The sequence below is a fragment of the Sturnus vulgaris genome, chromosome 2 (assembly GCF_052056855.1).
Source record: "Sturnus vulgaris isolate bStuVul1 chromosome 2, bStuVul1.hap1, whole genome shotgun sequence".
Lineage (NCBI taxonomy): Eukaryota > Metazoa > Chordata > Aves > Passeriformes > Sturnidae > Sturnus > Sturnus vulgaris.
The window spans coordinates 78,379,387-78,405,058 of NC_142244.1; the positions used below are offsets into that span (position 1 = coordinate 78,379,387).

At 41.6% G+C, this 25,672-nt stretch overlaps 1 protein-coding gene across 1 annotated transcript; it reads right to left on the minus strand.

Moving 5' to 3' along the window:
* Positions 1-203: 203 nt before the first annotated feature.
* Positions 204-18,760, minus strand: DCT (dopachrome tautomerase). Its single transcript, XM_014881344.2, has 8 exons — positions 18,254-18,760; positions 9,989-10,288; positions 8,490-8,590; positions 7,251-7,417; positions 5,442-5,621; positions 5,201-5,336; positions 3,543-3,744; positions 204-1,478 (listed from the first exon to the last, which is right to left on the minus strand). Exons 1-8 carry the CDS (start codon positions 18,552-18,554, stop codon positions 1,297-1,299), a joined length of 1,569 nt encoding a protein of 522 aa, XP_014736830.2. The 5' UTR covers positions 18,555-18,760; the 3' UTR covers positions 204-1,296.
* Positions 18,761-25,672: the final 6,912 nt, after the last annotated feature.

Consider the following 25,672-nt stretch of genomic DNA (forward strand, 5'->3'; position numbering starts at 1 on the left):
CAAAACAGCAGGAATGGCAGAAGGCTGCTGTCCACCTGATGGAGCAAAGGCTATCTGAGTGTGTGGTGAGCAAATCACAACATTTTTTGACCCAAAATGTCCACATTTTAGAGGTAAGTTTTGTGAGTTAAACATATTCACAGCCATCTTCTTTCTAGTCCACTTAGATGGTATTGAGCAGGCCTAAAAGAAATGCCAGAAACTGTTACTGATTTTTTTTATTCAAGGCAACAAAAGCAAAGGTTTTATAAGATTTGAGACCCCACAATACACAAAGTCTGAATATTCCATTAATGCCATATATCAGGCACCAAAGCTGACAGGATCTGTTCAAGGTGTCATTTCTATGTAAAAAACCTGTTGCAAGATAATGCAGAAGAACCACACAAATGGGCTTCAAATCTCTGTCTAAAAGAAATATATAGGGAATATATAAAGGAATTGTTAGGATGGGATCTAGCAACTGCCACATCCAAACCTGATTCCCCATCTGCACACCTGAATAATGTAATCTATCTTAGTCTTGTTACCTTGAGTCTGCATCCTAGACTTTGGAAATTTGGAAGTTTAAGCCTAGATTCATAGAGCAGCACATTAGAGACATTTAGTCCCACTTTCAATTTCTGTCCAAGGTCTCTAACACAGAGGTAAAACACATGTATATATCTAGGTGTTAGGGAACTCCTGATCTTAAATTTTAGGAGTTGGAGTTTTGGAGTTTACCTTTGCTATCATCAACTTTATTGGAAATAACATACAGAATTGATCATGTTTCTGAAATAAACTGTAACCAGGGAGTTTCTATAGTATTTTGTCAAACAGCATGAAATATTTTGAACTTAAAAACAAGACTATGATATTCAGAGTATTTATTGATAACTGTAAAATAATGTATTATTCAAATACACATGTAGAATTAATCACTTTCAGCATATCTTCATGCTGCTAAATGAAATCAAGAACACATTGAGGTGAAATATTATCTTGGTTATTCAAGTTGTTTTTTTCCTATTTGGATTCTCAGCTGTCTTGAACTAAATTTATAGAGGATGATTTACAGGTGTCACACACTCCAGATAACATTTAGTAATGAGAAAAATCTAGCCTGACTTGGGCCTTGCTCATATGTACCCAGCGACTTCACACATTACAAGTCACAAGATAATGGGAAAAACCTGAATGAGAACAATTTAGTCAGCTGCCAAAGGAGTGTGTGATAAAGTCTTAGCTAAGATATCAGTAAGACAATCAAGGTCACTTCCTACCAAGAGCAAGCAAAGAAGGGAAGTGAGGGCACTAGGCCTCTCCCATGTACTTTTTGGGGCTGAAGCTCACATTCATCAGTGGTTCAAAACCTCTTCTTTGCCTTTGGTGCTGGAAAAGTACAAGCAGCAGAACAAGCACGGCCAGAGCTATAAGTGCTCCTCCAATTGTGGATCCAACCATGACAGCCCATGCTTGGGTTTCTTCAAGAGAACCTGGAAATACGAAACAACTGAAGTGAAGACAGCCCATAATTTCAATTCATAATTCAATTTTGCAAATTACACAGAAGACATAATATTTCCTACATGCTGATAATTACGATTACTTATGCAGCTTCGTGACCTGCTGGCCACAGGCAAAATTCATAACGCACCATGTAGCTGAGACACATACCAGAACTGGAGATGCTTCCTGCCAGAGAAGTCTACAGCTGAATTTAAACTTCAAGAATTCGTTAAATTAAAGTCTTGGGAATTAAAAAAAAAAAAAAAATCTTTGTTAAAAGATTAAAAAATTAAATTCGTACAAATTAAAGTCTTTGAGAAGACAAAAAGACCATTCTTTCATCTAATTTGGCCAAAATTATTAACAAGAAATTATAAGCAATTCTTTCTATAGTGACATTTCTAGAAAGCTGCTTCCAAGCTATTTTGGTCAACAGAAAGCCCTCAAATTTTCATAAAGACCACAAAGCAGCCTATTGTCAAACTTTTAACTGAAAACCCTACTTAGTGTGGATCTGCTGGCCAGCTCGAGATCTAATCTGCTGATTTTGAACCACTTCTGAAGAACCACTGCCTTCTAAGATAATATTGCTTATTCCTGTAATAATATTGTTCCACTTGTCTGAATTTTTTTGTTTTCATCTGTGCTTTCAGAATCAAAAAATGCCTGCTCTCCTTTTCTGAAGAATGCTACATATACTGAGATGGCAATAATCATATTTGATGAAACAATCACAAAAAAAAAAAAAAACTCTCAAGAGGACTGCACATATTTAAAAGTTATCTAGATGTCCAGGTTACAGAAGACAGATAGCTAAGGGAGATGTCACACTGACTATAAAAGCAACCAAGAGTCTTGTGCCCCAATCTGCAGTCTTCAATAAGGTTGAGTGCAATCATTCCAAAAATTTGTAAAGTCCCAAAATTAATTGCTTACTGTTTTATCACCTTTCAAGTAAGAACCAGCAATGTATGAATACATGTTTATTTCTAATGTGATTACCTGAAGTACAATTAGCAAGTTATTCTTTCAGCTGAAAGAGAAGGGTCTGGATGTAAAAGCTGTATTGTCTGAACATGGGCCATGCAGACAGGGACACATACACTCCCTCATGGAGAGCTGACAATTCCTTCAGGTGTGAGTCACAAGCAACAGAGTCATAATCTACCCGTATTCCTCTCTGGGTGCCTCATGCCAAAGGGGCAGCCACATTTGCAAAACAGGAGAGGGGGACAGTAATCCAAAGGGAGGAAAACTTAAACTCCATAAGAAGAGAGGTTTAAATTTTCAGGGAAAGTTCTGGGAATGCCTCTGAGAAAAGCACTGCAGAAGCAGCTAGCATGCCTCCACACATCAGGGCTCCCCTGCATGAATGCAGCCTGAGGACAAGGGTTTCAACCTTTTGCAGTCTATAGACCTTTAAACAGTCTTTAAACAGATTAAAATGAGAGATATGTGGTAAGCATTTAGAAGAAATTCCTGCCCCCACAGGTTAGATAAGTACCTTATGCCTCTCAAAGTAATACTTAAATGGAGAAGGAAGCTACTCAGATATAATCTTTGGAAAAGCAGCTGAAGCATGGTTTTTATGCAGATCTTACTCTTCTGCCTTTTACAAACGTTTTAATGTCTTGTTGCAAAATTTGGATTTTCTGTGTACTTTTCTTTCTTGCTATTTTGTCTTTGTCTTATTTTTCATGCAGATCTTACTCCTCTGCCTTTTACAAATGTTTTAATATCTTGTTGCAAAATTTGGATTTTCCACCTACTTTGCTTTCTTGCTATTTTGTCTTTGTCTGATTTGTGTCAAAGGTAATTTTGAATGAATAGACAAACACTAAGGAACATCCCAGCTATGGACATGGAAAATCTTTGAGACTGGGGGTTTACAACAAAAAACACCCAGGTACATCTCTCCAGGTACCCAAATATTAATGTTGAGAAGTGGGCAGGGGAATAGACCTGTGCGTTTTGTGAAAGGTTCCTTATTTTATATATGGACAGTGTGAGCTGTCTCATCACTTGGCCAGGAGCAGCATCCTGGGACATACCTGGCAGGTCGATGGCATAGGTGTAGCCAAGCTGCTCGGCAGTTTGGAAGAGCTCATGGTTGGTGACCGGTGGGAAGAAAGGGACCATGTTGTACAGCCGGTTGTGCCCGATGGGGGCCAGCTCCTCTGGCCAGGCGTTGTCAGGGGGCTTGAAACGTTTCATCCACTCATCAAAGATGGCATCAGTAAAGGAGTGAAGGACCTGCAATTCCAGGCATGGGCACGCACATCTATTAAGCTCTTTCAGAACTCAACCACCTTTAAAACACTCAACAAACACACGAGGTGGCTGGAGTTTTTGAAAGAGAGAGAAAAGGGTAATCTAATTTAGCCGGGATTTACAGAATCAGGAAAGCTCATGAGAAGACTAAACTGATTTTCTGCATGGGACATTTTGCTTTATACACAATTGTTGCTCCTTGTTCACAATAAGACCTTTCTCCAGACAGTTTAACATCAGCTGACACCAAATGGGCAGGTAAATCATCGCAGGTGAGGAGCCACTGAGCTCATTCAAGTGAATGTGCTTTTCAAAATTATTTTAATCTTTCTTGTCTCTGAGCAAGTACGGAAAGTTGCAGGAAATTTGGCTCCATTGTGCTCATTTTAGAGCATGTGCCACCAGCTCCACAGCTCCAGGTGCCCATGACTTTGATCAGGTTAGCTTATAGATCTAAAATTAACTAATGCAGGAAAGTTGTTTCAGACAATTATTACAAATGTCTGAAACTGATTTATTATGTACTCATGATTTTTAATTACAACCTTGGAAACAACTTGGAAAACAGCCTATAGAAAATAATCCTTTGTACAAAATTACAATTAATTTCATTAATTCATTGAAAATGAATGAAAATTCAATGAAAATTACAGATTAATTTCACTGTAAGAAAGAAACTAATGCAGGAATTAAAGAATTATTAAGGAAACAATCTGAAGGACCACTACATAAGTATTTAGACTAATTTCTTTAAAAATAAAAGGTTGAAAACTTAAAATAACGGTAAGAAGTAAATGTATCTACATAATATATAGTTTAATATATAAAGAATTTATATATGTAATGTGAACACTGTGGTTTAATATAACAAAGAGGAGAATAAATTTGCATGAATTTACTAGGGAAGGAATGTATAAGCAGAGTTAACTTGTGCTTTTTATTTGCACAAAGCTGTTTGTGCTGCTCATGGCAGTGAAGAACTATTCCGATGCACCAGTAAAATCATATTCTTTCTATTTCCCAAGACACCCTGACATTAGATGGACTTCTTTTTAGCTTGTAAATTTTGAAACAAAGAAACAAACCACTCAATCTACTGCTTTAATATAACTATCTCCACTTTCACCTTACATTGTTGCCAAAAAATTGATATGAGCCGTTAGATTTACATACCACCTAATGAAATTATTCAAGGCAGCATGACTTGGAATAGTGGCTCTTCTCCCTAGAATTTTGTATTTTACAAACTACCCTAAGATTTTTTCCTTTTTATTCAACATTTATGCAGGTGTGGCAGTGTTCAAGATAAAGGATTCCTCCTTTTCTATTTAAATAACTATTTTTAGGGAATTCACTTTACTTGCTGTGCGAGTCTCTTGTGAGAAAGCAGCCTTTGATGCTCAGCCATTGTAAATCACGATGGGGGTAAAAGACATACCACAAAGATGGGATCGTTGGCAGCTGCATGAGGGAGAGCACTGGTCCCATTGAGGAAAGAGTGAACCAAATTATGAAGGCTCAGCATCGGCGAGTCAAGGGCTCCGTCTGGTTTATCAAAGCCCTCCAGAGCATTCCTGCGGGTGGGTAAGAGCACCATCGAGTAACCACATTTTGCTGACAAAAGTGCTCATAGAGAAAACCAGTGACCCAGCCAGCTCTAGAAGAGCCAAAGGACAAACCTGAAACTGAAACTGGAATTGCGGAAAAAGGGGGGTCTGTCGAATTCCTGCAGGGAAAGGCACCTCCTGACATCTTCCACCGTGGGCAGCTGCTCGCCCGAGCCCCGGGGCGGCCTCCGCCGCAGCGGCCCTTCATCAGTCCCATTGCACAGCGTGACCAGGCGGTTGTACTCCTCCAAACTGGGCATGGAACAGAGAGAAGCACAAGTCAGGAGAAGCTGAGCACTTGTTTGTTGGCTTTTTCTCATGCTCTGTAAAGAGGTCTCGGTTATTTGTGTGAGAGAGGAGGAGCTTGGGATGGACACTTCCTGGGGCAGCTCAGATCACCGCCCACAGCCTGGGAGATGAATTTATTGCAGGACTGTCACCATGACATGGCTTTCTGTGGCCCTGCACCCTCTGTGCACCATCAGTCATTTAGACCAAGAGTTACCAGGTTCGATGTCCACAGAGAAAGGATGCTTTAGAAAAGGCAAGCACAATTCCCATCATGCCTTATCCCCTCCCAAGGGCTTTGGAAGACATTTTTGTCAGGCAATGTAAAGCAGAGTTTTCAATTTTGAATTGACAAACTTTCACTCCTGAGTAAAGGCTATTTTTTTAACTCTTAACAAAAAGGGAAAAAATGAAGGGAAATGTGAGCTGAGAAAATGCAAGAAATGACAAACGACAGATTTTCACTTGCCATCCCTCATCCCCTTTAGAAAAAAAGCAAGAGCAATGCATTGCATCCTCTTTTTTCAGGGCTTTCAAGAACAACCTGCTGTTGCAGGGGTTACCCAGTAACTAACGGGGAGGCAATCCTTTATATCAGGGAGAGAAAACGAAAAGGAGAAAACCAGTGTAACACTTGTGAAACAAAAAAAAATCTTTTCTATTCAGTGTGAAATGAAACAGCATTTTCAGAAACTTTTGAAGTATAAAAAAGCTCTTCTGAGTTTAACCTTGGTAAGGCAAAAGTTCAGTCACTTCAGTTTTCAAGAAAAAGAACAAAGCCATATTTATCTTTGAGGAAAAAGTAGGGGCAAGACTTAAAGCCAACTGGTGCCTAAAGCTGGAATTTCAAGTATCTCTTTAGGTATCCAGAATAAGAGACTCCTTTGAAAAACCTTGAGTTTTCATTATCTCTGTCTGACTAGCTGCACATTGGCCCTGAGCTGAGAGAAGAATGATGTAGGGTATTTGTAACCAACAGCATTTTATGTCACAGCACCCTGATCCTGCATCTGAATCCCCTGTCAAAGCCCTGCTCTCACACGAGTCAGCACATTCCCACATGGAGCTGGCAGCAAGCTCCTGGCTGGCTCTGTGCTGTTTTTCATGTGAAATCTCAGATATTTCAAAGTCAATCCCCAAACTGTGTTAAATGTATCAGGGTTAAAGTCTCATCCAAAACAAGGTAGCAGACTTTTCAGCCTATCTCTAGCTTCCTGTGTGCCAAAACAATTTTATTTTTCTGCTGCTGAGATCAGTTGGGTGTATGTTATAGAGAACCAACACACAGGCATTTCTTTTTTAGAAAGATACTTGCCAATAGGGAAACTCTTCAGACTTTTGGCAGCCATAAATTGGCTAAATCAACTAAAATCCTGTAGCAGAGGAATAATCTTTAAAAAATACACTTCCACAATATAAGAAAGTTTACACAGAACCATCTATACATAGACTGATGGCAATTCCCAGTTTTAAAGAGGATGTCTTGGCTCCTTTCCTGCCACTCGCTCACACTGAGAGAGCAGCCCATGCTGTCAATGCTGAATGACAGCAAGGTTGTATCCATATGTGAGCTTGCCCCGGACACTCTCCTACCTGTTACAAACTATTTGCCACCGGGAGAACCTGGAGCTCATGTTGATCAAGCCCGGGTCATCGGGCCGTGGTGCTCCAAAGAGCTGGTCCGTGCAGATGTCACACTGGTTCCTGCCCGTGGCGAAGTTCCAGTACGGCAGCGCAAAGGACTCATTGCCCATCAGGCGCTGCAATGGACAGAAATGCATTAGTTGGGAATCAGCTCCAAAGGAAAAAGAAGGAAAGGGACTCCTTCAAGCTGTTCGACTGGATATTTCACTGAATATTCAGCTTTTCATTCTGCATTTCAACTACCTGCATTTCACAGTGCCGCTCCAACTCCTTTCGAAAGATTGTGGCATTAAATCATTCTCAGCAAAGACATTGCCATTAGTTTCCCTACTGTGGGACTGCACTTCTGGTCCTGTTAGGCTGTCTGCCAACTCAGAGACCAGGCAGGAGAGCAGGAGCAGAGATGAATTGAGCCTTAAGCAAGTAAGAGGCTTTGAGTGATGTAAGTGGGTAATGGGTAAAATTGTGCGTGTGGTTGGCTTTCGTTCCAGAAAACTGGCCCTGGGGAGGAATCAGAACTTGTGTTAATAGGGGAGTACAGTGCATTTGATTGTGCTTGCATGCCAGATACGATTTCACACAAGCAAGATCCTGCAGCTATTTGATAAGCAACCATTTTCATTAGAGATCTGTAAGGCTGAAATACAGCAACATTGCCAATATAGAAGTCATGCAAATGGAAATTAGTCTATGCTTCTGCAGCTGACTCTCGGGCATGTTAATATATATTTGTTTAAAAGGCATATTGCTAAATATATGTATGTATGTATTAAATGTATAATATGTCATATTTAAAGGGAGTAATATTTAGAACTGATTTCATAGGAGCAGTATCTTCAACATCAGACAACAATATTTGTTACCAAGTTTTACATGAAGGCGTTGCTTCAATTTTATTAATAAATACTGTTACTTAACATCTTCTATCCTCTGTTGTGGAGATGAAGGGAAAAAATCTCCATGATAACCTTCACATCACTGTTCACGGTGAGAAACCATTCAGTCCTCAGCGCTCAGAAAGCACTAATTTCACTTAAATCAAAATAAAAAAATTATCTAAGATCAAATACTCCTGGGTGTTTGGGTGAGAAACTATCCTAGAAGGTAGCTTACCCTTGGCTGGCTCAACAAAGTGACAGAGCAAAAGGAAGAAGCTGTGCAAGGAAAAGGAAAGGCTGTTCAACTAACCTGCAGTTCCCTCTCCAGCCACAGCAAGTGGTACCTATGCCAAGTAACGAAGGCAGGTCCTTGGTGGGAGAAATCAATACCTTTGAAGGGGCGGCCAGGACCTACAAAGGGAAGAAAAAACAAGCATTTAGGTGTCAAACGAGGCTGGAGAGAAAGACAGCACGTCCTTTAATTGCCTGGAGTTAAACAGGAACCTTCATCTCTGCATCTTTGGAAAGAGTGCACACATCAGAAGCTACATGACTTACTAGGGACAAGTGGAACAAACTCCTCTCTGGATATTTACTTCAATGCTTATCAAAATTTCACATTCCTTAGAAAGCTGGATATTGTGAAGATTTCTTCTCACTTTAGTGGATTTTGATTTTAAAAAGCCGTTTTACTTTCTAAAACCCTATTTCCTTGCTAATATGTGCAGGATGTCATTCTCTTGCTCAGCTGCAACTCTTACACCATGTATCTATCAAGAGAACCTCAGCATTTTCCATGCCAATAGTAATCCAGAATCCTTTGCCAACTTTCTTCAAATTGTGCTTGTTATTTCTTGTATTGTACTTTTGCTGGGTGAGAGGTGAAAGGCTTCAAACCACATATGGATTTGTTTATCACTGTAGAGACCTTCAACCCACATATACATTTCTTTTCCCTTGCAGCAGCACTAGAAATTTCCCTTTTCCCTTTCCACATGATTGCCCGTCCCCCTGAAGAATCTTTGCTCTCGCTGGGCCAGAGGCAGCTTTCTTCAGCCCTGCAAAATGGAATTTTGGCAGAGGGGCAGACTGAACAATACCCACTGCAGAGCAGCAGTCACCCTCCAGCAAGGAGACAGATTTGGCTGTTCAGATTGCACATGGGATTGCCAGGCAGAAAAGCCATACTGGTTGGTGCACCTCCTATAAGAAGTAGGCTTTATGAAAAGGGGCTGGTACAGGTACTCCTGTCTAGAAAAGCAATAAGGCGTGGGAATCTGAATTTGGGAGAAAGCATGGGGTTAAATACCCAGATTTCTAAGCTAGGTTGGTTTTAAAAGGTGACTATGTTTAGTCAGGCAAATCCCATCCTTGATGACTCGCTGAAAGCCACAGAAAGCAGTAGCACTCTGGTCCCAAATATCCCTGCATGGCCTGTGGCTTCACTACTTCAGAGCCCCTTTCCCAACACCACTGCTTCTACTTTGTTCTATGACTGGGAATATCTATTTGAAGTCAGTCACTGCCTGACCACACTTCAGTTCACACCAGGGAAGACTGTGCATTGCTCCCTCTTAGATTGAAGATGCACCAGAAGTGCAACTGGTGTGCTTCAGCTGCCATGGGGTATGGGGACCAGACCATAGCAGGTCCAAAGGACATCTCCCTTGAGTACTGACAGCCACCAGCTTCTCACCACCAGCAGTTTCGCTCCACAGCTCTGTGCCTCCTACTGGGACCTTTGTTCAGCAGTGGTGCTTTCACCCTTTTCTTTACCTGCAGAGCCCATTGGAAAAGAAAAGCACTAACCCAAGAGTGTGTCTCTGACCGAGTAGTAATGAAGCCAAACGAAGTAGTTATAAATACTGCAGTTGGCAATCTGTGGTTCCTCTCCGCTTGGACCAAGCAGACTTCTCCAGTGCTGAGTTGCAATGACATAGTCCGGGTGAATGGTTGTCTTGGCACGGTCTAGAGCATCAAAGAACTGCTCTCTCTCCTCTGCTGTCAGGGAGTGGATGTCCTTCCTGACAACTGCTGGCTTCCTCCTCTTGCATTCGGGGCCGGTCCAGCCAAACTTGCATTCACCACAGTTATAGCCACCAAAGTTTCCTGGATCAAGAGGGAACAATCAGTCATGACATTATGAATCAGGGAAAACTAACTGTGAAATGCTCTTCTTCCCCAGACATGCCAGTTCCTGGAAAGGACAGCAGCTGAGCAGACCGGCAGCTTTGCCAATTGACTAACCAGAAGGATGGCTGGCTCCATTCCCAGAGCCACAGCAGGGCCAAGAATCACACTCAGCCAGTTGGGGAAGTGCTGGGTGATGGACTTGACGCCCCGAGGTGCTCAGAGCTCTGCAAAGCCCTCAGGCACATGAGGACTCTCACTGAACAGAGAGCTGAGCAATTGAGGTTAAGCCAGTGATGAAGTGCTTTGCTGGATTGGCTCTCAAGTACTCCTTTACTTCCAGGATCAAACCCAAAAGAGGGTCCGTTCACATGGATCCTTAAGCAGTGAAAAAAAAAGCCCTAAACAAAATAGTTCTCTTAAGGACGAAACTTATGTGAAACTAGTGCCTCTTAACGGTGTATCTGGGGCCCAACACAAATCAGGACAAGCACAGGGGTTGCTGCTGGTCACGCTCTAAGCATTATTAAATAGTGCTGCAATAACAGCCTGAGAAACACTGCAGTACTGTCCTTCCCTGCTGGCATCACTCCTAAGGTAAGTAATCAGGTCGGCTCTAGGATATTAGCTCAGAGTCTCTGATGAGAAGGAAGAGCCCAGGAAAGCAGAGCTTGCTTTAAGTGTGATAACTTGCATGCTGTGGCAGACAGCTGGCAGCAGCAGAAAGGCTCTACTGGATCTTGTTCTCCCGTTTCTGGGGGAGCCAGGGAGCAACCAGCCATTCCCGCAGTACACACCTGCCCCCTGCCTGTGTGCTGGCAGGCTGCAGCCGTGTAGGACATGGGGCAGTGCTCCCAGGGGCAGGGGGGAGCAGAATGGCAACCAGGGTTCCTCTGGGATCTCCATTCTGCTATCAAAAGTCTGCACTGACTCCTTAACCCAACCTCAACCTCCCCTCCAACTCCCCACACACTCATTCTACAACAACCATGACAACTGTTTTCCAAAATGCCACAAAATTTCACTGCTCACCACAGATACTGGTGCTGCTAGATCCAGGACTAATGTGGGGATGAGGAAGTGTCTTATAAAATGTTCCCAGATGGGCAGATGTCCCTAAGCTGCAGGCTTGAGCCTACGACTAGAACAACAATTAACATTAAAGCAAGTTTTCAGAATGCCTGGGGCTATAGGGCTTATTACAAAATTTGAAGACCCCTAAGGTTACAAGGGCTGTTACCAGCAAGGTTCTGAAGTTTATGTCTAGCTTTTAGGGTAAGGGCTGCTCAATGGTAAACATCTGTGCCAGCCTCCTGTGACCTGCCACGAAGATATGAGGACTCTTACTGCAGAGTTTGGACCAACTGTAGGTTGGTTATGGTTGCTTCAGAGCCTCTGAGATCTCTAAGCTTACAGGTTGTAAACTTAGCTTTACTGCTAAGTTTAGGGACCATAGGCTTGAAGAGTTTGGAGGTTTTGGATCATGCACACCCCGATGGCATCCCATGAGGACAGTTTCCAGATATATGGCTTACATTTTGTCATGATGCAAGTAGGAGCAGCTGGGTTCAGCTGCTATGTTCCAGCTATGAGGGAAGGCACCCAAAGTCAGGGATCCCCACTGGCTAAAGGGGATGAAGACATACACCAGAAAAAGCAAGTAGGTTATAGTTATATGAAACAAAGCAGATTGTGTGGATTGTATGGAAAAGGGGGGGGTAAGCAACATGGAAGATTTATTTGATCACATTATCCTCAGGGTCCCATCAGAACAGCACAATTACTGTTATCAGTTCAGTGTACACTATCTGTGCCTTGTTCATTCTTCATGACTCAGCCTAGCTATTAGGGCCCATCATATACTCCAGCCTGAACTGACCAGATGACAAATATCAAAAATATCTTGTGACATTGCCATGTATACTGCTCAAGTTTCAGTCATGGACCCCGAACTTCTGGAAAGCATCTGTTGACTCCTCACACTCAGGTACAATTCAATCCTTAAGAGAAGGAGGAAAAAGCAGGAATTAGCCATGAAAAGTTCTGTCAACAACCTCTTTTGAGACTGGTAGTTATTCCTCCAGTCATTTAAGAGACCCCTCTACTCACAGTGCTGGATAAGCAGCACATTGAAATACAGCACTAACAGAACCAAACTCGGTGCAGGACCGGGTTTCTGCTCTCTGGGTTGGTTGGTTCCAGAACAAGTTGCTCTCAGTCACTTGTTGAGGCTCTGATGGTGCCTATTCCTCTCTCGTGAAGGACTCTTTGAATCTGCAGGTCTTGACGCCTGAAATAATTTTATCAGACAATATCTGTATTTTAGGAATACTCTATGCACCTCCTCAGGCTCTGAGAAGAAATTTGCAAAAGCCTAAAATGATGAGTTATATTCAGAGTAAGAAAACTTTTCTCCAGCTGTATTTATCTGGAGCCAGGTGGACCAATAACTTGTCACCTGCTTCCCTTAGACAAGTGCTAATTATATCAAGTTGGTGCTATGTAGGATTTTCTCCCTTAACCACCCTATCTATGAAGCTCCAAGAGCTCCATTGCTTCCCCAGTCACTTTTCAATGGGGCATGAGCTTTTACTAAGTGAGGAGGACGGCAGTGGGAACTTGCAAACAGGAGACAATTTCCAGGCAAAATCATATTTCACACTGCAATATTTTTGCTGATTGTGTTGAACATTTCTGTCACATCCTCAGGTCTATTTGGCAATGTTCTATTGTTAGAAACACGCAAAAAAAAAAAAAAAAAAAAAAAAAAAAAAAAAAAAAAAAACCAACAAAAAAAACCCAACCTTCATGATATCAAAACTTGCATTTTGTCATTTTCTTTCAACAGAATCCATGCACCACAGGACTGCTGTTATGCTGCTGCTGAAATGGCAAGAAAATTATGGAGGTCTGTGGGATTTCCCACAATTCAAAGAGAAATTACTGCAGTAATCAGACCCAGTTTTTTTATGACCCACCAAAATCACTCTTTCAGCATTTGTTTCTAAAGCACTCTCCCAGGACACTGATCTGGAAATTATGCATTACTGTTTCCAGAATGTTCATTTACTGCCCTGTGTACTTCCCACACGACAGCACTGTGAAAGGCTGGTCTCTTACAACTTAACTTCCCTGTCTGCTATGCTAGTGATGGTGGACTTCAGTGGTACAGCTCTACAAGAGCAGGAAAAATAATCTCATGATTGCAGGATATAGTGCACAGTAGATATTTTCAGTAAGGCAGTGAGACCCTTTCAAGGTCCTTTTGCACACAGGAACCCTAGGAATATGCAAGGATTCGTGCCTTAGCATTTTTTAACCTTCAGTGAATAACACAAAGGAACTCAGTGTACAACCTTCTTGAGGCTCTGCCAGGCACAACAGAGATTATTATCATCTCTTGTGGTTTCCAGAGAATATAGTGTAGGAGGTCATTCTGGTGCACAGGAAGGAGATAATATCACTGTTGGATACTCCTGGCTTGTTCCACTGTTTCCAGGAATGTCCATTGCACTGCCGCTGGTCAAAAAAATCATAAATCATTTGTGCATTCTCCATTAACCCTTTTGTCTGGAGATGGGATCACATGCCTTGGGAGTTGTCTTCCTTGTATCCAATCTCAGCAACACTTAAGGTGCTTTTTCTCAGTCAGTTTGGAATCTGGCTGTTTCTGTAGGCACTATGGCCATGCTACTTCTCCCAGTGGGTAAATCCATGGCCATGACACTGAGAAAAATACATTTCTTATGACCTGACACTCGGTATGTGCTCATACACATCACTGGTGTAGCTAACACCAGTCACCACTGTAGCTGCTTCTCAGGCCTGGGGCTTGCCTGAGCTCATGGATTTTCTATCTCTTAGTGGTCAAAACATGTGATTGGCCTTCAGTCACCAAATGTAACCTAAATTAATAACTCCATCAACTTAGTATCTTTTCTTCAGTAAAATTGAACCCACTCAACACTTACCATCTTCTGCCTTGTTTTTGTGCACCAAGAAGAAACCCAAGCAGCTGTCATGCCTCTCCCTTCTATAGAGACCAATTTAATGCCCATCGTTTATCAAATGGGGAGAAAGGACTCCTTTTCAGACTTCTTCAGTTATTGCATTAAAACAGGAGTTGTATTAGATTTGAAACACCTGCATACTGCAATTTCTCAAGGCTGCTCAAGGGATCAGGACTGCTACCATATGGGACAAATGGTTAGCTCTTCTCTTTTCTAGCTCTTCATTTGGACACACTCATAGGCTGTAGGATGTGGAAGATCTGTACCCTATTTCATAGGGTCATTAAGGTATGGCTATAATTTAGTATTTTCCCACAGACACATTACCCTACAACAAGTAAATGAAGTGTACTTTATAACCACTTCAATAGCCCAATTTTTACCTCATGGGGTAACCGTCATATTAGCTACATGGCTTAAATGACAATTTGATTGCAGCTAAAGAATGAATATTAAATCATCTGCCCCCAGTTTGAATGTATTGCACAGGAATTCGAAAAGATTTAATGTTTTTTTCTCAAAAACTTCTATTAAAAGATAGTGTTCAGCACATGCCCAAACTTAAACCTTAGAAAGTGGAAGCAGAAAAAAAGAATTATAATTATGTTTAACTCCTCCGTGAACTCAAACTACGTCACTGTTTAATCACTCTCACGATCTGTACTAGCAACCACATGACTGACTGCAGTAATTTTTCACAATAGTAATCTGTACTGAGTTTTTAAAATGCTATACCAGATCTGTATCCCAGCAGTACAACGTTATCATTTAGAACTCAAAATAGCATTTAGTTCACAAGTCTTCTAAAATAGTTTTCTCCTAAACTAAATTTAACAATCTCACTGAAATACTGCTTTGTTGTGTAAACAGCTACAAGTCTCAATATTCCAGTTTGGACTCACGTATCCATCACTAATGGTCTAATTCAACACGTACACCTTCTTGGAAAACAAATTAGAACATTCCCCTTCACACATGCTGAACACTGTCAGGATCTGTCATCAGGTAGTTTCTGTTTAAGAATTTATTTAAATTGAATAAATGAGAGGCACCCAAACCAATTGTAGAACACATTCAATGGATTCAAAACTGAAATTAGTCAAGAACTAAAAACTCTTTGCTACCTTCCAACTACATTCATAACCCCATATTTTTTTACAGAGATGATATTTTGCAACAAACACACTCAGTTAAACGTCCTGACTACAAACCTGTGATTGCTTATTGACCTTGGCACAAAAAGTGTGAAGCAAAGCTGGATCTTTCTTTTGTTCTTGTTCTATTTGTCCTAAGTTAAAGAAAAACTAATGTATATTATCTGCTGAAGCCTAGAAATGGAAAAAAAAATCTGAGCCCCTTGTAGCCATTCATCCATATTTTTTCTTTTTGGTTTGTTAACTTGTTGGGGGGGGGGGGGGGTGGAAGGGGCTCCATAAATATTCAGGACTCAGACCTGGATAGATATGATTTTAAAGTATTTTTCCTCAGTGAATGGAAATGGAAACATTTTCAGAGTCTCTTTTCTCCTTAGATACTAAGTTTTTAACAAAAAGCTAAATTTATTGTGAAAACTCCAGAATCCCACCTTTGGAATACCTCTGCCCTGTTCCTCACAGTTCCTCGTTTCCTACCATACAGCCATCAGCTATGTGACATGTTCAGTTGGCACTGTCTAACCAAGTAATCAGCCACATGGTTGTTGCAGTTCCCATAGCTTATCATTCACACCATTTCTAAACTAAAAAATAAACACCGCCAAGATGGAACACAACTGTTTATATTGTTAAAGTGCTAGAAAGAGCCTTGATGGGGTTGGAGTTTGCATAATCCAGGAACCATTCCAAACAGGCAGTTTGCACACACATTCACTTGGAAAACAAGACACCTTAACAGCAGAGATGTGCACTGTTCCATGTCCCTTTGAATGAGTATATTTAATTTCTGTTACCATATGTTACCTACCATTATGTTACACAGGTAGCATAGCTCTAGATGCCTAATAAATATCGTGTCACATCACTTACAGCTGGTGTGGAGACAACCAACCAGTGGATTAAACCAACCAGAAAAAAAAAAAAACAAAAAACCCTAATAGACACAGAGCCACGATCACCAGCATTGTAAAAGCATCAAATCTAATTAAAATCCCACACAGCTGTGAACTTCTTAGCATTCTCCCAGAAATGGTTTTGCATACAGCACCAAGCAGAGCACAGCCCACAAAAACTTTCTGAAAATCATGCTTAAGGATACATTTTGCTTACTATTTTATCATTGGTGTATTTAGATTTAAAAAACTGCAAAGAAAAGAGGAATCCAAGGGATTTAAAGAGAAGAGGAGAGCAACCAGCTCAGAGGTAAAACTGAAGGAAAAGGACACTACATTCTGCTCACATAACTTGGGATCCAGTCCTGCAAATATCAAATATCAGTGCTTATGTATACTTGGACAAGTAAATTAATATCTGCCTATGCAGAGCATGTCTGTCTCCACTGCTCTTCAACTTACTCCCAGGTTTTGATGCTCTAATTACTTTAACTGCAAAAATATTGGTGCATGCCCATGTGCCCTAGAGTTCTGACCCAGGATCTGTGTCTGTATGTGATACCTGACTTAAGTTTTGGAGGTATATAAGAATCTTTAAGAAAAAAAATGTGCATCCAATTTCTTTTTTTTTTGCAAACAATCTGTAAAAGTCCTTTCGCACAAGCATTTGAAATCCAGTCAAAGGAAGAGATGAAAATTCATGTATAATATAAAGTCTATTGTTATTATTTTGAGGAGTTTGGGTAATAGCATGTATCCATTTAAGTCATCTGCCACTACCTTTCTGTTTCCAGTTGATAACTACACTGGAAAATTTAACTTCTCTGGCTGAAATTCTCTGCAGTGCTTCCTTCCCAGATTGATCTGGGCTTTCTTGGTAGTGTGAGCCAAGGAATACATTTTAGACAAAACAGTTCAGCTCATTCTATGAATCAGGCTGAAGTGAAGCAGTTTATTTTTCTCATGTTAGAAAATTCAAACAACTTGATGTTTTCAACAAGAAATCCCAGCTTTCATTTGAAATGTGCCTAGAAAGAGACTTCAGTGCCTGAGATGTGCCTTTTGCCCTACTAGTGGTGCCATCTCCTGCCAGCCCTGCACGGAAGTCTGGGCTGAGATTGCAGTTCTTGCTGATTTTAACCCCCCTTCAGCCAGGGCTGTTGCTGAGAAAGGTCCTGTCACCTTATTCTGCCCTGAGCTCACCTTTCTGCTCACTGCCTCCTGCCATCATTAGGGGATTGGTCTCATTAGAACCTTATCCCTTTGGCCAGGTTAGCCTTCAAGCACATCTCCTCCCAGATCTGCTTCACCTCCAGCATGCAAGCTCAGGACCCCATGTAAAGTCACAGTGAGAAGTCATAGCTGGAGATGAGGAGGAAAAGGATGGGATAGCATCTTTGGTGGTTATCCAGACACATTTTATATCAATGTAAGATGTAAATTTAGTTAACAAACCTGGGAAACACCCTGGCCTGACACTGGGAGACTTTCAGTGCACAGAGCTATGTCATGCTGCAACGTGCAAGTCCATGAGGAATAAATCTTCAAACAATGCACACTGATCCAGGTTCAGTGCACCCGAGTAGCAATAACAGAGGTTCGAAAGCAGCACTGAAAGGTCCAAAATCCTGTGGAGAAAGGGGATCTCTGGCTATGAGGACAAGTCCACAGGCAAAGAGTGAAACACAAGTTCACATGAGAGACAACATTTCTTTAACCCTGCTGCTCTGAAAAAGTACTAGCAGTATAAGGAATACAGAAGTTTTAGGATAATGGTAATATTTGAAGCCTTCTTGATGCCTTATACCACCAGGAACGTCTCTGGCCTTTGGAGCAAGGTTAGCACACCCCTCCATCCCCATCCCCTCCCCCCAGCACCCATCTCACCTGTGCACCGACAGCTGTGGTTGAAGAACTTGAGGGGCCACCGTTCCCGGTCATCCACATTTTGAAGAGTGTAGGGACCACTCCAGGGCTGAGTGTCTGCCTGCACCCCCTCACACTGTCCCCTGCCCTGCAGGGACCCACAGATATTGCCTGGCTCTGTCCCCAAGGCTGGGCAGCAGCGTTTCAGGCGAAGGGCTTCCACGGTCATGCAGACACGGGGAAACTGTGCCTGTGCCTGTGGGGGACAGCAGCAGCTCAGGTAGCCCAGCCCAGCCCAGAAGAGCCACCTCAGGGCTCCCATTATAGCTCGGTGCAGGCTGTGTCTCCCTGCTGGACCTGAGTGCCAAGAGCAGGGAGAGGTATGCTGTGGGACAGCCTGGCCTCACCACAGCTCCATGCCCCAGCCAACCAGGATAATAACTCTTGCTGCTGGGATGCTGGTGTTGGGTGTTTGTTTAATCCCAGCCTCTAATTGCCTTGAATGCAGCTCAAAAGATGGGTGCTTTGACTCTGTAGTGCCTGCCCAGCAGCCACAGCTTTGAGCAGGGTTTATATAGAGGTTGGGAGAAGCCCTCATTAGAGGGATTAGCACGGTACAAATCCTCGTGTTTTGCACATGACATCAAGGGCAGAAAAGATGCCAGTGTGAAAGCAAGTTCTGCAGACTCTGGCAGCTTGTCAGGAGAGTGAATGCCTCAGATTTATTTCTCCAAGTCTTTTATGAGCTTTGAGAAATTGATGGTCTTGTTTTAGCTGAGCTAGCTGGAGAAACACATTTATTCTTTTAATCAAAACCCTGTAAACAGATGATAAATAGAAGAGAAAGCCTCTTCTCGTTTAGTTCATTCACTGCAAGATAATGCTTTCCATTAAAGCACTAGCAGTGGAAAACTAACTGGAAGCACAGAGGATACAGATGCACCTTTAACAAAAAATAATAAATGTGGTAGTATAAATTTCGGATGGGGATTCCACCTGCCAACTGCTGAACTTCAGTGCTTGCTCTGAAAACATCTGAGTGGCAAGTGGGGAAGGGTTTCCTTCTCAATAGCCATTTTGCATGCAAAAATAAATTATTTAATTGTTTTTAAAGAGTGAATGGTCCTTATTTGCTCTATAATCCTTTCCCCATCATTACACAAGAGGTTGTTGTAGAGGTTGTCTGGCTGTTACACTTGCAGAACTGTCACAGCTGAGCATTTATTACCCACCTGGCAGGACACAGTCTATGAGATCAATACACACACCAGACGTGCACTTAAGCGGTCCTGTTCAGTACACTGACAAAAGTATCTTTAAAAAGCTCCTAGTATGCAGCAGTTCTTGCCCTCAATGCAACTCCTAGATAAATATAATTAATAAAAAAATAAAGTAGTAATAAGTGATTCTGTGAGTCTGAAACAATAGCTATTAGTTCAGGTCCACCATACTAAATAAAAACTGGCAACTCCCCCTGCTTCACTGAAAGCTTTCACTACCTTCCCCCTCCACCTTCCCTAGCTCTGTTGTTTAGCCATTTTTATATGTATGTATAATGAAAAAGCCATGGTTGTGTCCATGCTATTCAATACTTCAATGGATGTTCAGCCTCACCATTCTGCCACAAGAAGTTTTTGATCTATGCAGCAAATTATTGCCATCATGTACCTAAAGAGTTCATCTAAGCTGTGGACACTGTCATCACTTTTAGGTTCTTAGATCTTTATATCAAAAACTTATTATTTGACAGCCAAATTGAAATATGATTCTACCTCATTTATGGAGGCATAAAGCATATTAGCAATACCATATATTCTGAAATGGGTTTCAGCTCACCTCACCTTGGATTCAATTTACCTGGAATTGGCTTTTGTCTGCTGCTCTTGACACAATATGTGAAAAAGACAGAAAGTGTGAATAGTTGCTGAAAAAATATGTTGAAGAAGCTCAGGAGTTATAAATGGAAGCACTGACTCAAAAACCCTCTGAAAAACACTCCTCCCCATCCTACTCAGCACCCAAATGCATCTCTCTGATGTGTGAGGGATTTGTCTTTGAATCTGTGTTAGACAATGTCTTGTATCAAAGTTACCCATATATTATCTGAAAGTAATTAAAGTGAACACTCACTAATCAGCATCACCAAAATGAAATCAAAATATACAGACGGGATTGAGCTAACCAACCAAACCCCTGAACTGATGGGTCTATATGCAAAATATGTGTCCAAGCAGCCATTTAAATCAAAGCTGGCTCAATTCAGACACTGATAGGAAGGTTCCTACAGCTATTGGAAACCCTATATGAGACAGAAAGAGTAAGCACAGAGACAGGTGAGTACTGAGGCAGGCAAGACAAGGTAAGGCAAGAAAATAGGCTAGTACATGAGGTAGGAGAAACCTGCTGTTTTCAGGGAAGCTGCAGTGTGAAGAAAAGGAATAGCAGGTAGAGGATGACATTGAAATTACCTAGTTTGCAGGGAAAATAAAACTGTGAGTAGAAGAGTGGCACACGTGTAGCTTTTATTATTGTTACTTCCCTCCATCACAACTACATAATTCTACAATACTGGGAGCACACTACAGCATGCAGTCCTGGCATAGATGTAGCCCTAGTATCTTGTCTTCAGTAATAAATTAACATTTTAGGAGTGCCTTCCCTGGCTGAGGAAGAACACCCAGATAAACGGAAAAAGGACACAGATCCCACATCCTGGCGTCACTGTGTTGCCAGCAATGGTGGTATTGTGCTGCTGTCATGAGGAATACACTGAACAAAATTACAAAAAGACAATTGTCTTTCAATTAGCCATTGGGAAAACACTGTCCATTCCTTAATGTGTCACTACTGAGAAGTTCCTCTGTTTTTCCCACACAATCACACTTAAATAAAGGAGCTGTTGTTGAGGCTGCACAGAATCAACATTATACCAGTTTGCAAATTAGCATCCTGAATTACTTTCTATTTATTACAGAGTTTTACTATGTCTTGGAAAACAGGTAGTCCTGTGTGTTGGTACTACTGCCTTGAACCATCAAAGGACTTTTCAGAAAGCAAATCTGAGCACATGAGCCACGCCAGTGATCCAAACTGTGATTGCACTGACTTATCCACACGCACTGGGCTTGCATGCCACAGTTTGGCAGATGGGGAGCTACAGGGGTGGGTTCTGTGAGAAGCTTCTAGAAATTTTCCCCATGTCCAAGAGAGCCAAAGCCAGCTGGCTCCAAGATGGATCCACCACTGGCCAGGGCCAAGCCCATCGGTAAGGTGGCAGCACTTTGGGGATAACAGATTTAAAAGGGAAAAGAAATTTCTGCATAATGGCAACTGCAGATGGAGAGAGGAGAGAAAGTATGTGAGAGGCACAGCCCTGCAGACACCAAGGTCAGAGAAGAAGGTGGGGCAGGAGGTGCTTCAGGTACAGGAGCAGAGATTGCCCTGCAGCCCCTGGTGCAGCCCATGGAGGGCCATGGGGACACAGAGACCCACCATGAGCCTGGGGAGAACTCCACACCAGAGCAGGTGGGTGCCCAAAGGAGGCTGTGACCCTTTGGGCAGTCGGCTCCTGGCAGGACCTGAGGAGAGAGGAGCCTGTGCTGTAGCAGGGCTGCTGGCAGAACCCACACTGGAGCAGTGACTGCAGCTGTGGGAAGGACTCATACTGGAGAAATTCATGGAGGACTGTCTCCTGTGGGAGGCACCCACAGAAGCAGGGGCAGACTGTGAGGAGTCCTCCCCCTGAGGAGGAAGGAACAGAAGATACATGGTAGACTAACCATAGCTGCCATTTGCTGTTGCCCTGCACTGCTGGTGGGGTGAAGGAAGAGAAATTGGGAGTGAAGTTAAGCCCAGGAAGGAGGGAGATATGAGAGGACGACATTTTCAAGATTCTATTTCTCATTGCCCCAATCTGATTTGACTGGTAATAAATTGTACGAATTTCCATGAGTCTGTTGTGCCCATGATAGTATTTGGTGAATGATCTCTCCCTGCCCTTATCCCAACCCATAATCCTTTCTCTATATTCTCTCCCCTATCCAGCTGAGGAGGGCAGTGTCAGAGTGGCTTTGGAGAGTATCTGGCATCCAAAAAGGGTCAACAACTCACCACATATCTGAGCTACTGGATCAGGCTACCACACATGAAACTGTGTTCCATTTTTAATTACAATATTTAGGATTTACACTGAAACTGCAGGAAAACAGTATTTCAGCTACCTTGTAGTCTGGATTCATGAAAAGGGTGACGCCCTACAGAAAACTTCTCAGCCTGTCATCAAAGGCTGGCAAAGAAGTATATCCATATGCCAACACATAATTGGGATAAATACATTCACATATTTTTGAGGCAAGAGAGAAAATAAAGAAAAAGAATACTCAAAGGTAGAGGCAAAGAAATCACTAAACACAATTCACACAAGTAATACAGAATTCCTGAGGAGTAAGTAGGCAGCAAGTACACATTTTTTTCTCAATGACACTATTGTTTCTCAGGCTCCTTCTACTGTGCACTCAAGCACAGATTAGTATCAAGCCAGAAAAGTATTTAACCTTTGGAATTTTGGAAAGAATTTTGGTCAATATAAAACATTCTACATATAAACTGGTGTGAAAACCAGTATATCAACAGAAGAATAAATAAATTACATGATAATTCATAATGACTCTAGAGATAAGAAGAAAGATTATTTTATAAGGAAACCTGTGGTAGAGGTTTTCAGACACCTGTGTGTATTCTAGGTTTCCTGAATCTCCTAGCAAATGTATGTCTTTGGGACGTCTCAAAACAAGCTACTTCCAAAGTCTGGGAATATCAGAGCAGGTCTGAAGATCTCATGATCCTGTCATTGCAGAGAAATCCTCTTCATATGAGCAGTCTCATCATCTCCTGGTTTCTCATATCAAAGTTATTTATCCATCCTTTTCTAATGCATGGAATTATTTTCCTGAAAAACAACTTATATGCTACAATATGTTCACACATTGTTAGAAGAGAAGAGCAACTCAGAGAAGAAGAATCCGCTCAGGTCTCATGGAAAATACACCAGATGAATGCAGCCAGGAATTAAACCTAAGTTAAAGACATTTTCATGGTCTTACATGAGTTTTCTTTCCTCAACAACCAGAAGACTGCTGTAATTTTATCCTATCAATCTGGATCCTGGATTACTCAAGCTTTGCTTGTGTCACCAATTTCACGTGTCATCTTTTTGTGGATTTACCTGTAAGCCTTGTTGTGACAGAGAATGAAATTTAACTCACCTGAAGTTAGACATCTCTGATTGCTGATATCTACACTTTACCAGTCACTCAGGGTTTCCTTTGCAGGATACTCTCTTAATGGACAGAAATAGCTGGGTTTAGGGTGCAATTCACTTGGCCTGTTTTCTGCACTCACATTAGGAGGGGATGAACTGCACCACACAAGGCCTAGCCTCAATTCACTTATTTATTTATTGTAAAGGGACCCTTGGTTTCAGTGGTAGGTACCCAACATGCATGAGAGGTCTACATTTAGACAGATGAATCCTCCCAAATTCTTCATGGATTCTTCACCAGGCCTTGCGGTCCAGCTGAACTTTTCTCCCAGAAGTCTGGAGCTGACTGCAGTGGGAACTCCTCATTACTTACAGACACACACAATTCCAAAGCTCCGAATTTGTTGGCACTTTGCTTCTCCCCAAGGACACACGTTAGCTGAAACATGTACTCTGCACAACTTGCATAGGAAGGTCCCACATTCTTACACTGCTTTGGTACAGCACATTGCTGTGTCAGCTCTGCCAGCTTTCCACAGCCTTAAATAAACATTATTTGCAGACACATTTTTATACTTTTAAGTCAGGTGTTGCCTTACTGTGGTTTTATTCCTTTCTGTCTGAGATAATGATTGAGCGCTTCCATTTCTTTTATAAGATCTTTCTTTCATCCCACTCCCTCATTCAGGATGTCTGAGAAATTTCTCCAGTAATCATGACTGAGTATCATCATTTGGTTTATGAGACTCAGTAATCTGTCACTTTCTAACTAAACAAGCACACTCTTTCTAGTGTCCATGTTATGAAGGAACATGGATATAAGCTCAAGGCATTTATAATTTAGATAAACACCATGCTGACTGGCAGATTAAACTGCTGCTGTGGTGACCACTTATCCAAAGACAGTTTTATCTTCAGAATTATTTCATCAGCTTCTAGCCTGGGCTTACTATAAAGGCAGTCATAGAATATAAAGCATGATTCAGTTAAGGAAGCCAGAATCTGGAAGGTAAGAGAACTAAATCTCAGTTACCCTGATGTTCACCAATACTCTATGAAGGGAAAGAAGCACCTCCAGGGAACAATGCACCCCATTCTCAGACAGGCATCTTGGCAAGGTCTTCTGTCCTAATTTCTCTACCTTGATCTTAAAAGGAGGTGAGGGTGACTAGTTTAACTTCAGACAGACACTGAAATTCTAAATGTCACTGATAACTAATGAATGTCACTAAATAGCTGTGGTAGGGGAGGGCCTGATCTACATAGAGTAGATTTGTGCCAGTTTACAAAATGTGAAGTGAAATAGGTAGGACAGAGTTTCATGTCTCAACGATTCAGCCAGGCAACAAATTGCCCCTGTCACAGAGGAAGAAATATGAAGAAGGAAATCCAGATCTGGCTGTGTATCACATTAAAAAAAAATCTGAAATATAGAACAAGTATTTGAAATAATATCTGAAATTATAGCATCACAATGTAGTTTGGGTTGGAATCTTATATTCAACTTTCCAAAGCCTTTCCAAAGCTCCAGAAGACATTCTTCTCTCAAAATTATTATTCAAAATACTAATGCTACTACTCATCCCAATAGAAAATGCAAAATGGAACAAAACGTACTCAAAGGTACTCATCCCTCATGTCGTGTGGTCTAAATTCCAAGAACATTGTTGGACAAAGTAATGAATGCTCCCTTGCTTTAAGCGAGAGGATGTATGTACATTTAAACAAAAAATATAATGTTTCACCTGGGGTTCACTGAGGAATAAAGATAGTTTTGATGACTATAGCAGGACTGAAGGCTAAGTTTTCACTTAGCTGCCCCAAATTTGCTATGTCACTGTTCCATAAATTCTCTAGTTCTACATTGCAGTGGAATATGAGTCCTATATTCCTAGAAAAGCATAAAATAGGAATGGTGGAATAAATCACTGGGGAAAAAAATAAAAAAGGAGTGGGGAAAAAAGACCCCACAGCCCAAAACTCCCCATGAATGGGATCAGAAAAAGGCTCCTTTAAATGAGGTTCCTGAGCAGAACTCAAACAGGGTAAAGCTCTCCTAAACTCTTCACTCAGAGGGGGGCAGGGGAAATAAAAGACTTGAATGTGAACTGTTGGATTCTAGAAATGCATCATCAGCTGAAAATTTTTGTTGTCTTTTAAACTGCATTTCTTTCCCAAAA

What these genes read in the sequence shown, in the direction of transcription:
- DCT (XM_014881344.2), bottom strand. Translation starts at nt 18,554, where the DNA reads ATGGGAGCCCTGAGGTGGCTCTTCTGGGCTGGGCTGGGCTACCTGAGC. An exon ending in TGGCAAATAGTTTGTAACAG is followed by an intron (nt 5,622 to 7,250) that starts GTAGGAGAGTGT and finishes TTCCATGCCCAG; the next exon opens with TTTGGAGGAGTACAACCGCC. An exon ending in CTATGCCATCGACCTGCCAG is followed by an intron (nt 1,479 to 3,542) that starts GTATGTCCCAGG and finishes TCGTATTTCCAG; the next exon opens with GTTCTCTTGAAGAAACCCAA.